This window comes from Mangifera indica, chromosome 3 (genome assembly GCF_011075055.1).
Source record: "Mangifera indica cultivar Alphonso chromosome 3, CATAS_Mindica_2.1, whole genome shotgun sequence".
Taxonomy (NCBI): Eukaryota; Viridiplantae; Streptophyta; class Magnoliopsida; order Sapindales; family Anacardiaceae; genus Mangifera; species Mangifera indica.
This window is the reverse complement of record NC_058139.1, coordinates 8,254,708-8,269,379: the sequence shown is the minus strand read 5'-3', so window position 1 is coordinate 8,269,379 and position 14,672 is coordinate 8,254,708. Positions and strand designations below refer to the sequence as shown.

The 14,672-nt window shown below is 30.4% G+C and overlaps 3 protein-coding genes across 4 annotated transcripts; all 3 read right to left on the bottom strand.

Moving 5' to 3' along the window:
* Window positions 1–1,750: 1,750 nt before the first annotated feature.
* On the bottom strand, window positions 1,751–3,427 carry LOC123211129 (coatomer subunit zeta-2-like). Of its 2 annotated transcripts, XM_044629668.1 has the most exons (6): window positions 3,377–3,427; window positions 2,548–2,707; window positions 2,312–2,459; window positions 2,152–2,229; window positions 1,981–2,068; window positions 1,751–1,906 (listed from the first exon to the last, which is right to left on the bottom strand). In XM_044629668.1, the coding sequence occupies exons 1-6, from the start codon at window positions 3,398–3,400 to the stop codon at window positions 1,847–1,849; spliced, it is 558 nt and encodes a 185-aa protein (XP_044485603.1). In that variant the 5' UTR covers window positions 3,401–3,427; the 3' UTR covers window positions 1,751–1,846. The 2 variants fall into 2 exon arrangements, with proteins under 2 accessions (XP_044485603.1, XP_044485602.1); XM_044629667.1 differs by having other exon boundaries at window positions 1,751–2,068.
* Window positions 3,428–5,282: 1,855 nt separating this feature from the next.
* LOC123211130 (EPIDERMAL PATTERNING FACTOR-like protein 5) lies at window positions 5,283–6,604 on the bottom strand. Its single transcript, XM_044629670.1, has 3 exons — window positions 5,945–6,604; window positions 5,697–5,740; window positions 5,283–5,587 (listed from the first exon to the last, which is right to left on the bottom strand). Exons 1-3 carry the CDS (start codon window positions 6,060–6,062, stop codon window positions 5,375–5,377), a joined length of 375 nt encoding a protein of 124 aa, XP_044485605.1. The 5' UTR covers window positions 6,063–6,604; the 3' UTR covers window positions 5,283–5,374.
* Window positions 6,605–8,097: 1,493 nt separating this feature from the next.
* LOC123210739 lies at window positions 8,098–9,311 on the bottom strand. Its single transcript, XM_044629213.1, has 2 exons — window positions 9,160–9,311; window positions 8,098–8,613 (listed from the first exon to the last, which is right to left on the bottom strand). Exons 1-2 carry the CDS (start codon window positions 9,197–9,199, stop codon window positions 8,363–8,365), a joined length of 291 nt encoding a protein of 96 aa, XP_044485148.1. The 5' UTR covers window positions 9,200–9,311; the 3' UTR covers window positions 8,098–8,362.
* Window positions 9,312–14,672: the final 5,361 nt, after the last annotated feature.

The following is a 14,672-nucleotide window of genomic DNA, read 5'->3' as shown; positions in this document are numbered from 1 at the left end:
ATTAAGTAATTTTTGTATAGAAATTTTGAAAAAGAACAAAAATCTAACTCCTTTATAGATAAGTCCAAATATTTTAAATATATTATTAATTCTTAAAATTATTTGAAAACTCGTAATTAAACTCTAAAATCTTTGGAAATCATTTTATTCATACCTACATTTTTAAAATACTTCAAGACCCAAATAATTTGGAAATAACATTTACATCCCTTATTTTATTGTATTTTATCAAATTTTTTTAGTGTAACTATCATTTATAAAATTGTCAAGAGACATATTTAATTTTTACAAATTTAAAAAATTTTCGTAAACTTTTTTGAATTTCGAAACCCCCTAAAATTATCATTTTCACACCATATAGTCTTAACATTCAATTATGATTGTAATAATTAGTAATCTGATATTTATACATTTAATTTGTTTTTAAGATAATAACTATCATTTTTTTAACTAAAATTATGTGGGTTTTTATGTATTTTACATATCTAAATAGTTTTTTTTATCATTTTTGTTAATTTAAAATTATATGATAATTTTGAAAAATGAAATAACAGAAATAAAATAATAATTTCACTTTCTAACATTTTTTTCATTAACAAAGTTTGATTTTGAGTGAAAAATATCATTTATGCTAAATATGTTTTTTTAAATAAAAAATTTCATTCGGGTCAAATTATTTTTTCATGACTAAATTAATTATATTGAATAGATAAATTTTGAGTCTAGTAATTAATCTCATAATTATTAAATTAGATAAATCAAGAGTTTAATCTTAATATATCATTAAAAAAAACTTAAACTCATATTTTTTTATACATAAAGTTTAATTTTTTATTATTCAAATTATTTTTTAAAAATAGTAATATATGTTTTTATTTATCATTAGTGTTACAATATTTGTTTATTAAATTATGATTTGATTAAAAGGGTGTTTTCATTTGATCACAAAACAATGTCAAATTTTGAACATGTACGAAAATAATCAATATCTGGTAAAATAGTCTCGACCATTGAGTTACTTGTTTGTATAAAGGGCCAAGTAAATAAAATATGCTCAAGAGAAGGAAGCATGTGACCAATTCTTCATTGACAGCACAATCATCAATAAGAATATATATATAGGGAAAAAAAAAAAAAAAAAGAGTATTCTCAAGGCGAGGTCGTCTCCCATTACCTGCCACATGAATTATAAAAACATTAAAAAAAAAATGTTGAATTTTGATTCAAGCCATCGCATATTTGTTTGGTCAATGAAGTTTTGCATGTGGAATGTTCAAAGTCACAGTTCCACCAGCTCATCATAACATCGCATAGTCCTTTGCCCTAGATGAAATTTAATATAAATTTTTTGGAAAATAGGTAGATTAAATAATAAAAGTAATGAAAAACCATGTGCAAGAAATTGACCCAAAATTAAACAAATGAAGAGGGAAATTCAAATTTTATTTAATTTTTAAAATTAATTAATTTTTGTATATTCGAACGCGTGGGACAGGGCATAATTAGTGGTTTTTTAAATTTCCTAGGGATCTTCTGATTGAAACAACACGTCTTCTGCACCGTCTGATTTCTTGTCATTTTCCTTATGAGTAGTCTTTTGAATTTGCCCACACGCCCCACGTATACAAGATGAAGGTATTCTGATTGTCGGTGTGCGGCCATGACCGACACAAAAGTCGTTTCAGTTATATAGAAGGGTATTTTAGTAATTGAAAGGATATTCAAGAGGTTTGGTCAACGAAATTGCAGATGTAGAATGAGTAATTTTGTTTATTGATCCATTCAGAGGAAGACTGAAATCTCCTTTGACAAATTATTGTAATTGTGTCATAGACAAGGTGAGCCATCATTTTAGAAGCGTTTTTGTTATCTGCTCTCTTGCTGTAGCCAATGCTTGAGAAAGAGTCTGCAATTTCACAACAAACACATCAGTTGACCAAAAGCATGCTGTTGCTTATGCCATTCATCAATCTGCATCACCTGCTCAGTCAAGGGTGCTCCACCACTCTCCATGCTGTGTATGGCTACCTTCTCAGCTATCACACTGCCGTCCATTTCAAGTATAATTCTGGATATATCAGACAAAATTATATCAAAGATTTTCTCTTTCAAACATGGTTAAATGCAGCAATTTCATCAACTAGAGAATACCCTTGATCAACAATTTCATCAATGCACAAAAATATGAGATCCAGGTTCTCAAGTGCCTCCCTTTTCTCAACATTGTTCCTACATTATTATACAAAACCAGTAACAATTTAATTACACTTTCTCCTTTCTGAAAAACACGTTTGATTTGATTCAAGAGTACCTCAGAAGAAGCGTGATTGCATCAAAGAAACCTTGAAGCACGCCCGTTAACACAAGTTCATTTTCGTTTTCACCTCCTGTCACAAACAGGTGCAGGTCCTGGACAAATTTGTAGGCAACTATGTTGTTCTCCAGCAATGCAATTTCAGCTGCACATCGACATATATTGATCAATGGTTGTATTAACTTTTTGAGAACATTAGAAATCTTTTCTGAAGTCATATAAACATATTATACCTTCCATGCGAGCGTTTGTCTTGAGAGTCTTGATGAACACGTTTTTTTCGAAACCTAACTTGGCACCATTGGTTGGCCAATCATCGGAGAAATACTTCACGGCGACGCGCTTCCCTTCGGAATCCAGAAGGAGAATGTTCTTCACTGATGGGCAGCAATCCTAAACAAATTGCCCAACTCTAAATTATGCAATGGATGAACTAGTTTTCAATCTTTTACATCAAATATGGAAACATACAACAACACAAACTAGGCCTAAAGTACGATGAAAGTCTCACGATTAACTGTTACATGTACAAAAAAAAACCACCGAAGAGATTATGGAATTTAAACTCATGCAATACATTGTATGACAATGAACCCTAATTTACCAATCTATTGGTACAATCATTATCATATTTTTTCTGTGAAACACAGCATCTAAAAACAGAGTAAACAGAACAGAGACATTTCAGAACAAATCTCAACAACAAAAACAAACAATTCATCGTGTTTAACCAATGTTTGTTTGCCAAGAAAATAATATGAAATACCATATTTAAAATCTCTTGGATCTAATTAAAAAATGAAGATTTATGAGACATAAATCTCCAAATTCATTGCCTTTCTTCCATTTCCTCTGCCACAAAACAGAGTACGTTAAAACAGAGCTTGCATAAAATTTCCATTTAACTCATAATGAATAATCCCAGATCACATACATTCCATCTAATAATTTTAATAATTTAAATATAAATAAGAATTCAGTATTTTCGAATTGTAAACAATCAATTCAATGAAGAAATGTGATTAGAAGAATTTGAATGGATCGAAATAAAGAGAGACTCACAAAAGAGGCAGAGAAGTGAGCCATTTTTTATGGAGTTTTGCGTGAGAATATGAGACAGTTTTTACTGAAGAGTTATTTGTAAGTGAGTTTGTGATTATTTTTCTTTTTTTGGGTAAAGGGTAAATGTTGTAATTTTTCTTATTTCTTTTATCAGAAACTGAAATTGTGAAGTGATTTGAACCTGCTGAAGGAAAAGGCAATACAAGAATCAGATAAATATAATACGATAAAAGATGACAAATACGTGTATGAAAATAGAGTTTTATACGGTTTCAAAAAATATAGCAATATCAATAATAACATATGTTTTCTACATTCTTTGTGTCCCAACTTATCACCCCAATGCTTGAAGAACATGTAAAATATGTTTCTTAATTCATTTATAAAAAATCATCAAATCAATAATATGCTTTCTAAAATTATGATCTGAAACCCATGTAAATCTGATCTCAAACTCATTCTAACTTCTACCTATAATGCATATGCTCTTGATACTCAATCATGCCTTATTTTGTTTCCTCCCGGACACATCTCAATAGTTCAACAAAATATAATTATTCAATAAACTTTTAAGGGATAACTCTATAAATTATTGATTGTCTACCATGAAAGTGCATTCATGTTTTTTTTTTTCATGTACAATTGTTCATCACTAATAAACTTATGGGTATTCTTACTTAACATGAACGTTAGTTGTCTTCTTTTCATGATTGTTCATATCATAGTATGACCATACATAACCTTGAATCTCTTACCCCATGTTCATGTTGTATGTAACCCAATTGTAATCATGTGACATGAATGATGACATTGCAAAATATTAGACTTCAATCTCTTATGCTAGCTTTGATGCGTGGTTCTTTCCATACGTATTCACAACACGATTTATTGTTTTGTATTGTTGTGTTATGTAAATCTTGACAAGCAAAAGAGTTTTAATTTGTGTTTTTATTTTTACTTGTATTGGGGAGTTGAGTAACAGTTTTGAGACTTTAAAATAAAAACTCAATTGCTCTCAATCGCTATCAACTGTCATAGATAATAATGTAAAATAATATAATATTAGACATAGATTGGATCAACCGATCATGGATAGGCCAATCCCAATAGGTTACTTTCGAAACAAGTTTGTAATGACTCCACTGCATGACATGTATGCAAGATGTTGATTTGTAAGATCATTTAATAAGATGGATGATGAGGATAAAGATGTTATTCAATGTAATGCTATGACTTGTGATACAATAAGATGGCTATGATGGATTATGCATGGAGAGTGTTTGACAGCCCAAGTTAGAGGTGTTGGTGGGCTAATCGACCCTAAAACCCACATGATAACAACAGATGTTTGGGCCGATCCACAAAATTCATAAGACCCATAACCCACCCCTATATATATAGGTTGGGTTGGGTTGGGTGACCATGAGCCGATCTATTAATTTTGGTAAAAAAAATAAATTTTATATTATAATTATTAATTAATTTTTTATTAATTATATACTCAATAACAAGCCAGACAACCAACGCACAGGTCTTGTGCCTAAGCCTGACCTAAGAAGGCCTATGAGTCAGGCCTGAGATTAAACCAGACTTTATTGCCAGACTTCAGGCCAGTCCGGCCCATTTGTTGCCTCTTGCCCGAATGCTTACGATGTGATTTCTTGGTATGCTCATTGCAGGGACAGAAAAATCAGGTGCATGGGTTGCTTTGATCATGCACCTGATTAAGGCTTGCTGAAATCAGCCACCTACCATAGAGCCTTCTACCGTACAGCCACCTCTACGGATAGAATTACAGGCTTGCTAAAATCAGTTTTGTATAAACAGTGATCCTGATTGCATCGCATTAAGATCTTATTTGCGATTAAGTGACATTTTATTCTTTGAAAGAGGAAAACAAATAAAAAAAATCAAAGAGTAATTCATTGCAAAGTTGAGTATTTGTTCAAAAAGATGACAATTACAGTTAGAGCAAAATATTATATGTTATGGCAAAGCCTAAGGGCTATAAAAAGAAGGGCCACACTTGCATTTCCAACCTTCAGGTTCATAATTTGCATACTGAATACCCAAATGGCTCTTTTTGTGTTTGCTGGTGGTGGGAACTTGAATGGCCTCACATGGAATGCACCCATAACACTTGTGTTCGCAATTTGGTGGAGTTGACCCTATTTTGGAATATGCTTCTTCTTCATTTATGATCTTCATGCCCTTCAAATTAAACAGTTGAGTCAGTAAGTGTTTATGCTATTGGCTTGGTGCATTTAATTAATGACAAAGATGGAGCGATGAAGAGAGGGAGATGTAAAATAAAATAAACCTCTTTCGAGTTCATCTTTGTGTCTGAGTTGAGTGGACTCTGACCTGTGATTTATTAAAACATTCAAGTAAGAAACTGAAAATTTTTCTTTCCATGGAGAAGGTTAATTTCAAGTTAAACCAAACAAAGAAACCCTACTGGAGAAGAGGACAAAGTTTGTGATCATTGTGTGGAAAGAGTTGAAATGGAAGCTTCACTTGCCAACAAAACCATTAAGTGTTGCACTTTTTGGGTTAAAAAGAACTAACCTGGTTGATGAGCAGCTGCAGCAAGAGCATCACTAGGTACAAAAGGCCTGCTGGTAGCAGAAACCCAGCTCACCATTTGTAATATTAGTAATGTAAAGCAACACAATCTTCCCTTCATTTCTTCAAAACTTGGAAGTTATGATGATGGTAATTAGCTAATAATGATGGCAGAGAGAAAGGAAGGAGAGGGAAAGAACTTGAAAATTGAAGCACAAACACACACATACTCTCCTGGGGTGAGAAGAAGTAAAAACAATAAAAAGGATAAAAAGGCAAATCAATCTTCCATTTCCCAAAAATCTAGCTCAGAACCTCTAAAAAACTTTCTTGGATTTCTCTCTTTTCTTGCATTAGCATATAGGTATTGGTTGCTTGACAAGCAAAGAGATTAAGATTTTCTTGTCAAATAGATAAAACCACCAAGAAGTCACCTTTTGGCTTATCTGTTTTCACCTTCACAGAAGTCAGCTTCTCTTCTCGGCTCTCTTCCTCTCAGTCGCTCAAAACCATGTAATATCCTACACTATGAGGTGGTCCATTAGGCTTGATGACAGCTTCCTTTCGGGGTCTACAAAACCTGCTGCACCACTAATATCAGAAGAAATCTTGCCTAGACTGCAGTGCTATCCTTTTCTCCTCTGATAGTTTCATTGCTATAATAGGAAGAAAAACTCCTTAGCAGACATTCCATTTATTACTGCATCTCGTATATTCAGCACTGCAGAAGATTTAAATGAGTGAGTTAATTAATTAATTATGTTAGGTGCTGCTTGAGCCAACTTCTGCAGGTTCTTTTTTTTTTTGCTAATCACCAACTTCTGCAGGTTGGCAAGTGGGAAACACTCTATGATTTGGTTTGGAGTAAATTTGATCAAATCTCATCCATTCATTTGGAAATCAACCAATATAACAATTAAGAAACTTCGTGTTCCAGATTAAGCATCTTTAATTACTACTCTCTCCTTTCTATTATCAGTTTGCATCACAAGCTGGTTGCAGAGTTGAAGAATAAAGAAGCTAAGAGATCATTTTATTGCATATCAATTTTTGGGTGTGAGCTAAGGAGCTGAAGCATTGAAGCAAAGATTAAAATGAGGAAATTTGATGGCACCATTCAGTTAGTCTCTCACTAGCAGGCAAAATTGAGAGGTTTGGGGACATAAGGACGTAAATTAAAAAAAAAAAGAAGAAGATTTTGAATTTGTTTCTGCAAATTTTATATTGATAATTGTGCCTGAATAGAGTGATTTGATCATTCAATGTGCTCTTGCTGTACTGTGACATCTCACTCAGTCATTTCTTGCAGCTAAAAAGCAAAGCTGCATTTCTTTGTTGACCAAAGAGATTATGCTCTTAGCGCATTTTGGCTTGTTCAAAAACACTCTTTGTCCAAGCACCATTTTTTGTCCATGCGAGTTTTACAATAATAGCCTCAAGACAGCAATCACAATATAAATTCGGCAAGGAAAACAAAAAGAAGTCCTCTACTTCTAGTTGCTGGGTAATAATGTTTAGTGTTTTGAGTTCTAAACACTCTGGAATGGATAAACACTCTGGAATGGGTAATAATGCTAAAAGCCAACAAAAGAAGTTTAAATGAGCCTCACTTGCATCAGGAGTTCAATGAAAGAAAACCACATCAATAACCCCTTTGAAAATTTGTATTGGAAATTCAAAGGCATAATAGTGAGCCATATCATTTAAGATGGCAACATACATGCATCATATTGCTAAAAAAGTATATCTTAAGCCACTTCAATATGCAGATATGCTTCTTATCAACCTGTATCTGCAAACTTCAACATTTTAATATCAACAAATGGTTAGGGATATATATGCATTGACCAAAATTCTTGATTATAAATTCACATTAAATTTTAGTCTCATCGATAGAGATTACAAATATTCAATATGAGTGGTGTGGTTTTTCTTAGCTACCATACAATAAAAGGACCTGATAAAAGAGTAAAAGAAATTCAAAGGCATCTAAGCAAACGCAATGGATTTAATCATATTCAAGCTATCGCATGACAAAATAGCTATTTGCATAAAACAAGGACTATAGAAGATTGAAAATGGAAGATCAATCAAATTGATTTGAGACCAGCTTTGCGAGTTAGTTACACCATGAAAGTAAATGAACAAAGCCAATGTCACACAAACTACTAGTTTGATTTCATCCGAGATTTTATTCTTGACATATCAAGAAAATAAAAGACTATCCTAATGAATTATATAAGTTTTATCTCCATAAGGAAGGTAGCAATGTAGACAAAGAGAATCATATAAATTATCAAAGAGAACAGTTGTAACATAACCTAGCATACACTCTCTTTCATCTAAACAGCACGTTTGCCTCAAAGAAGCAAATTGAATAAATGAAGCATCTTCAGATACAGCAACCGCATAATCCGAGACTTACTTTGAAGAAGACTTGTGACTACTAGATTCGTTCTTATGATGAACCGCTTCGACAAGGGCCTCAATCTCTTCCTTGACTCTATGAAACACACCTGGACCTTTCACTTCATCAACTGGAGTGTTCTCATCAATGTCATCACTAGTCCCATGTGTTTCCTTGGTGTGGCGTGGTGATCTATTATGGTGAACTATAGCTTCAATCTCTTCCTTAGCTCTTTTGAATATGTTTGGTGATTTTACGTCTTTTTCTTTCACACATACAAAACAATCGAAAACTCATAGTCAGTCTCATCACCTACAAATTTTGCTTAAATGACCATAAATTACTACCCACATTCTTATAACTAAGAGACTCATTTTCATGGATCAAAAAGCGAGCGTTTTGACTTATGCCTCTGCTTTAGATTAAATATGTTATCCAGACAAAAACATAAATGAAAAAGAAATACGATAAGCCGAAAACTACCCCCAAAACATGTTTTTCCTTAATGAATCACAACGAAAAATTATATTACCTAGAACTAGAAGGCCATTTTTATTGATAAAAAATGAAAATTTTCACTTTTGTCTACGCTAAAGATTGCATTTTACAATACTAAATAAAATTACAATGCAAATAAATAGAATAATATAAAATATACCCGCTAAAAAGATTCTCCGAATGAAGATCATAATATAACAACTAAAAAGAATCAAAATTTTCAGAGTTAAAATGATCGATACCTTAAAAGGAGCAAAACTTTAGAGCTTAAAATGAAACGAAAAGTAAAAGGCATATAGAATACAAAGCACACCTGACGAAGTGTGTGGTGGGTCTGGTTTTGGTTCTGCCATTACGTCTCTTGAAGACAAATTTGTGGGTTCCAATTTGATTCATGATTTTGTTTTCAGGAAGAAGGAGGAATGAAAGTGGGCCTGCTGTCGTGATCTGAGGCCCATCAAAGAGTTGGATATGACATTCGTTACGTCGGGCTGCGAATAGGAAGTATAATACCAATCCAAAAGTGATGTCTCATCTCAAGTTGATATCTATCCTATACGTCGTCGTGTCATAGAGAACTTGTTGAAACAATCCTTTAGGGAGCGTTTAATTTGGGTAATGTTTGATTACTAAAATAGAAAGATTACCTTAAGGGTGCGTTTGGTTGGCGGTAAGATAGATTCCCTTGGTAATCTATTTTTTATTCCCTTGTTTGGTTTATCAGTAATAACAGATTATAGTAATCTTCTATTTACCAATGTTGACGTGACAGGTAATATAGGTGGTAATCTGATTACCACCTTCACCTTAGGTATTTAAAGATTACTGGGGTAATTTTGAGTTTATTATAGAAAAATTATTATTTATTAATTTTTTGAGATAAAAATAAATTTATTTTTAATTAATATGACAAATAATATAAAAAATATTTAAAAATAATTATATTCAAGGACATTTAAATAAAATAATTTATTAGTAATCTTTTATTACCTTTAAACAAACACAATAATTATTTATACCTATCAAATTTTATCAAATATAGTAATCATTTATACCCAGTAATCTTCTAAGTAATCTATCTTCAAGGTAATCTTTCTATTTTAGTAATCAAACATTACTCAAACCAAACGCCCCCTAAAGATAGATTACTTAGAAGATTACTAGGTATAAATGATTACTATGTTTGATAAAATTTGATAGGTATAAATAATTATTGTGTTTGATTAAAGGTAATAAAAGATTACTAGTAAATTATTTTATTTAAATGCCCTTGAATATAATTATTTTTAAATATTTTTTATATTATTTGTCATATTAATTAAAAATAAATTTATTTTTATCTCAAAAAATTAATAAATAATAATTTTTCTGTAATAAACTCAAGATTACCCCAGTAATCTTTAAATACCTAAGGTGAAGGTGGTAATCAGATTACCACCTATATTACCTGCCACGTCAACATTGGTAATAGAAGATTACTGTAATCTTTTATTACTGACAAACCAAATAAGGGAATAAAAGATAGATTACAAAGGTAATCTATCTTACCGCCAACCAAACGCACCCTTAGTCTTAATGGAATAAATGTCACTATTTACTCATTTATTTTTTCTTCATTTTATAAAAGAAAAGTATATCTTAAGACATGGTGCTTGCTCAACAACATTTGGCCACATGGGTATTTCTCACTCAAGAATTGGTAAAATAACAAGATTATCATCTTTTAAATTTGAAAAAAAGAACTGTTTTCTTATTTATTTATCAAAATTAATCGTTAGTTTTAATAATAAAAAACTATTAATATTACTTTGTCTAAAAATTATAGTTGGGGTTTTATTAATTTCATTTTGTTTTTAACGTTTTAAATATTATAAAAACATCCATGTTGGACCGCATTATGAATTGAATAGTATTGTAGAGGTGTAAGTTATATATTTTTTAAACTTAGCAAGGGCAAATGAATAATTTCTCTATCCTGTTTATAAAATTATTACAATTACCCTCGTATATTTTGAAAATATATTATAACCTTAATAGTTTATGATATATTATTTGCACTATTAATTTGTTATGTTCTATTTAGTTTTTGAGGATCTAATTGTTATTTTTAAATTTTTAAAAAATAAAAGACACCCAAACATTTTTTTATTTTCAAATCCCTATAAAATTTTAATTAACACCTCTAATATTTAAAAAAATATAGTTTATCTAAAATATATGATTATATATAATTGATATTCTTATCTATACTTGTATTAGTAAAATTTTTATTATTTTTAATTAAAATTAATATAATATAAAGGTAAAAGATTATTTAATAAAATTTAAGAGCAACATTTTATTTAACCTAAAATATTTTTTTGTCTTTTCAATATTTTTATAACAAATTTAATATTTAAGTGAATTTTTTTTTAAATAGGTTTATATAATATTATTTTTTCAAAATGAAGTTTACAAAGGAGAAAAGGAAAAGAATGGGAAAATAAATAGGAAATAAAATATTGTTTTTACCCTTTGATATACTTTTAAAATCATTAGTCTTTCATGTGTTGGCACCATATGAATATGAAAATAAGAACACTAATATTGCATGCTCCTCTAAAGACGAGACGAGATTATAATATTTCAAATGAAATAAAATTATATATATTTATATTTAAATATATAAATTAGTATATATATAATATGTTATTTTATAGTTGAATGATTTTTAATTAATAATTGAAATAATACTTATTTATGTAATAAAATATCATATTTATATAAAAGCATATACACATAATATAGTGTGTGTATGAACTTATGTCATTAGCGACACTAGTCAAAGTAGGATTTGTGACAATTCTTGAAATTGTATTTCAAAGGCTATGTGGTAATATAAAATGAGAGAAAAAGATATCATTTTGAGTCTTTGATCGATAGCCTTGGCAGAATTTAATGAATATAATAAAGTAAATTAGTCCAAGGTCACTTGTAACACATTGGTCCGAAGACATTTACAATTCTCTTTCAGTGGCCGGTGTCCCAATGAATAAAATTCAATTGTGAGTCAAAGAGAATTTTATGTAAGTGTGATATCATATGGCACCGCAAAATCATGTTTCCGTTTTGGAATTGCCTAACATGAGGGAACATGTTGTGATAAATGTGTCCATAAAGTCCACAGTTTCTTTATTTTTTAAATTCCTCGGGGTCCAAGCTTCATGCATGTGACATATATAGATACGTGATACATGTGTCCGTGAAGAGCTTTGAAATTTTACACATAAAGTATAGTTTACAGTTTATTTATTTTTCAATTCCTAGGGTCCAAGGCTTTATGAGTTTGTCAGTCGTTAAGGTTTGAAAGTTTAAGACTATATAAATTTCACACTATAAGTTTATACTTTTTAATGTGAGATTCAAATTTCATACTTTATACTTGAGATTTTAACATATTATCACTTTCTGCAGTCTCAATGCCCACATAGGTTGACTATGCGTTAACTCCCTACTAATCCTGAGTAAAACCCATACTTTTTAATGTGATATCTAAGTTTCATATCTTCTACTTAGAATTCTAACATATCACTACGTTTCACAGTCTTGACGTCCACATCGGCTGGCTATATGCTAGCCCTTTGTAATTCTTAGGTGAACGTTGTAATGCTGACATAACCTTAGGAAAATCATACTTTAAAACTTAATTATTAAGATTGGAGAGCTTAAAATTATATAAACTTTACATTAAAAACTCATATTTTTCAATGTGAGATTCACATTTCATCCACTATACTTGAGATTCTACCATGTCGGTTATGACAATTTTATAAGATAAGAGGGCACATCCAAAGGTTTGACATATTTACAAATGCACTAAAAATATTATTATTTTACTTTAGTATCATTTATTAATGTAAATGCCTTGAAAGTTATCAAAGGTATAAATTGAAAGCAGGAAGTATGATAAAATAAAAGATATTATGGATTTTTGTACAAAGTTTTAGATTATTTTTAATTTTTATTTCTTGAATTTTGTATATTTAAAATAAAATTAAAAGAATAAAATAGAAAAGAAACAAAGGGTATTGCGGTCTTTATAGAATAAACTAATTAATTTTTTGGGTGTATTTGTTGCTATCTCAAACCTTTGAATGTGTTTATACTTTCCTCAAACCTTGAGGAGGAGGATATTGTCAATGACCCCTGATCGATATAGTATGAGAAACCATAATGAAGACTACAATTAATTAAGCATGCATGCAACCTGTGGCGGGCGGAAGGAAACAAAGGAGCCGAGACGGTCAGTCAATTGTGCTGCTTTTGTGGGACTTTTGGAATATTCAATTTTTAATCAAAATAATTAAATAATTTTAAATTAAAAATAAAATATTACTTAATTATATATTCAAAAAATTGATTAACAAGAAAACCCTTTTTAACTATTTAGTTAAAAGCATGATATAGGTATATACAATTTTAATATATAATTACGTATATAGATAATACTTTATTATATAATTTTATTTATTTAAATCGATTTTTTTTAAGATATAATTAATTATACTGAGTACGATAAACTCTAAATTCAATAATTGACTATATAATCAATAAATCAGATAAATTAAAAATTTAATTTTAATATATCATTAAAAAAATTAAATATATATCTTTTTATATATTTTTTATATATAAAACTTCCTCGTTTATCACTTATGCAGCCTTTTATTTGACATTAATTTAATGCTTTCCCATATGATTCTAGAGATGACTTATTTTCTTATTAGAAATTTATCAACAAGATAATGGTCGGTCGCAGACCTTATGGCGTCTGGTTAGACTTTCTAAACAGCGTGAAGCGTAATTAATGACACTGTAATGACTTTAATTAAGATCCACAACTCATCCAAGACAATTAACTTGCAGACATTTTACCACCCACTTTCGGTACATTGGAGGTTGACAAGGTAATGGACGAAGTCATAACCTCAATTGGGATCACAATCGTTTGGTAGATTTGTAATACAAAAAATCAATATTATATGTATATATTTTTTATATATAATTTAAATATATAAATAATATATCACCATATGATTAATTTAAAATTATTCGATTATATAATAATACATTATTTATATATTTAAATTATGTATCAAATAATTTAAAATTCTATAATCATATAATAATATATTATTTATATATTTAAATTATAGCCAGAGGACTATTTCCCACCCAAGGTATGTTGTTTTTTTAAGTTTCTCCTCGTTAACTTTGAAATTCTCATTTACCCACCCGTGATCAGTTAAAATTAACGGTTTCAACGGTAAAATCGTCATTTTGTTTGTATTATTAAAAATAAACTTAAATTTGATTTTATTTTCCCCCCTAAACCCTAAAAACTAACAATTTTCCCCAACTCAAGTTTAAAAAAAAAAGCATTTTCCCCCCTAGGGTTTTCAATTTTCGGAGTTAGTTTTCTGACGCCGTTTCTTCCTCTTCGGTGACCTCCAGGCGACTCCTCTTCCTCTCCGACGTGGCCTCCTTTCGGAGATTATCTTGGGAACTATTGTGGATGAAGACGAGTCGACAACCGTGCTCAGGATAATCTTTGGAAGGAGGCCGCGTCGGAGAGGAAGAGGAGTCGCCTGGAGGTCGTCGGAGAGGAAGAAACGGCGCCAAAAAACTAATTCTGAAAAATTGAAAATCCTAAGGGGGAAAATGCTATTTTTTAAAATTTGGGTTGGGAAAAATTGTTATTTTTTGAAATTTTAGGGGGGAAATGAGATATATTTTTCAGGGGTTAGAGTTTCGTTAAATTTAACAGCCTATGGGTGGGTAAATGAC

Excerpts from the sequence above, each read along its gene's own strand:
- LOC123210739 (XM_044629213.1), bottom strand. The coding sequence starts at position 9,199 with ATGGCAGAACCAAAACCAGACCCACCACACACTTCGTCAG. Across the intron at positions 8,614-9,159 it reads CCCACCACACACTTCGTCAG|AAAAAGACGTAAAATCACCA; the intron begins GTGTGCTTTGTA and ends TATGTGTGAAAG.
- LOC123211129 (XM_044629667.1), bottom strand. The coding sequence starts at position 3,400 with ATGGCTCACTTCTCTGCCTCTTTT. Across the intron at positions 2,460-2,547 it reads GACAAACGCTCGCATGGAAG|CTGAAATTGCATTGCTGGAG; the intron begins GTATAATATGTT and ends GTCGATGTGCAG. Across the intron at positions 2,230-2,311 it reads GCAATCACGCTTCTTCTGAG|GAACAATGTTGAGAAAAGGG; the intron begins GTACTCTTGAAT and ends ATAATAATGTAG.
- LOC123211130 (XM_044629670.1), bottom strand. The coding sequence starts at position 6,062 with ATGAAGGGAAGATTGTGTTGCTTTACATTACTAATATTACAAATGGTG. Across the intron at positions 5,741-5,944 it reads TGCAGCTGCTCATCAACCAG|GTCAGAGTCCACTCAACTCA; the intron begins GTTAGTTCTTTT and ends AATAAATCACAG. Across the intron at positions 5,588-5,696 it reads CAAAGATGAACTCGAAAGAG|GGCATGAAGATCATAAATGA; the intron begins GTTTATTTTATT and ends TTTAATTTGAAG.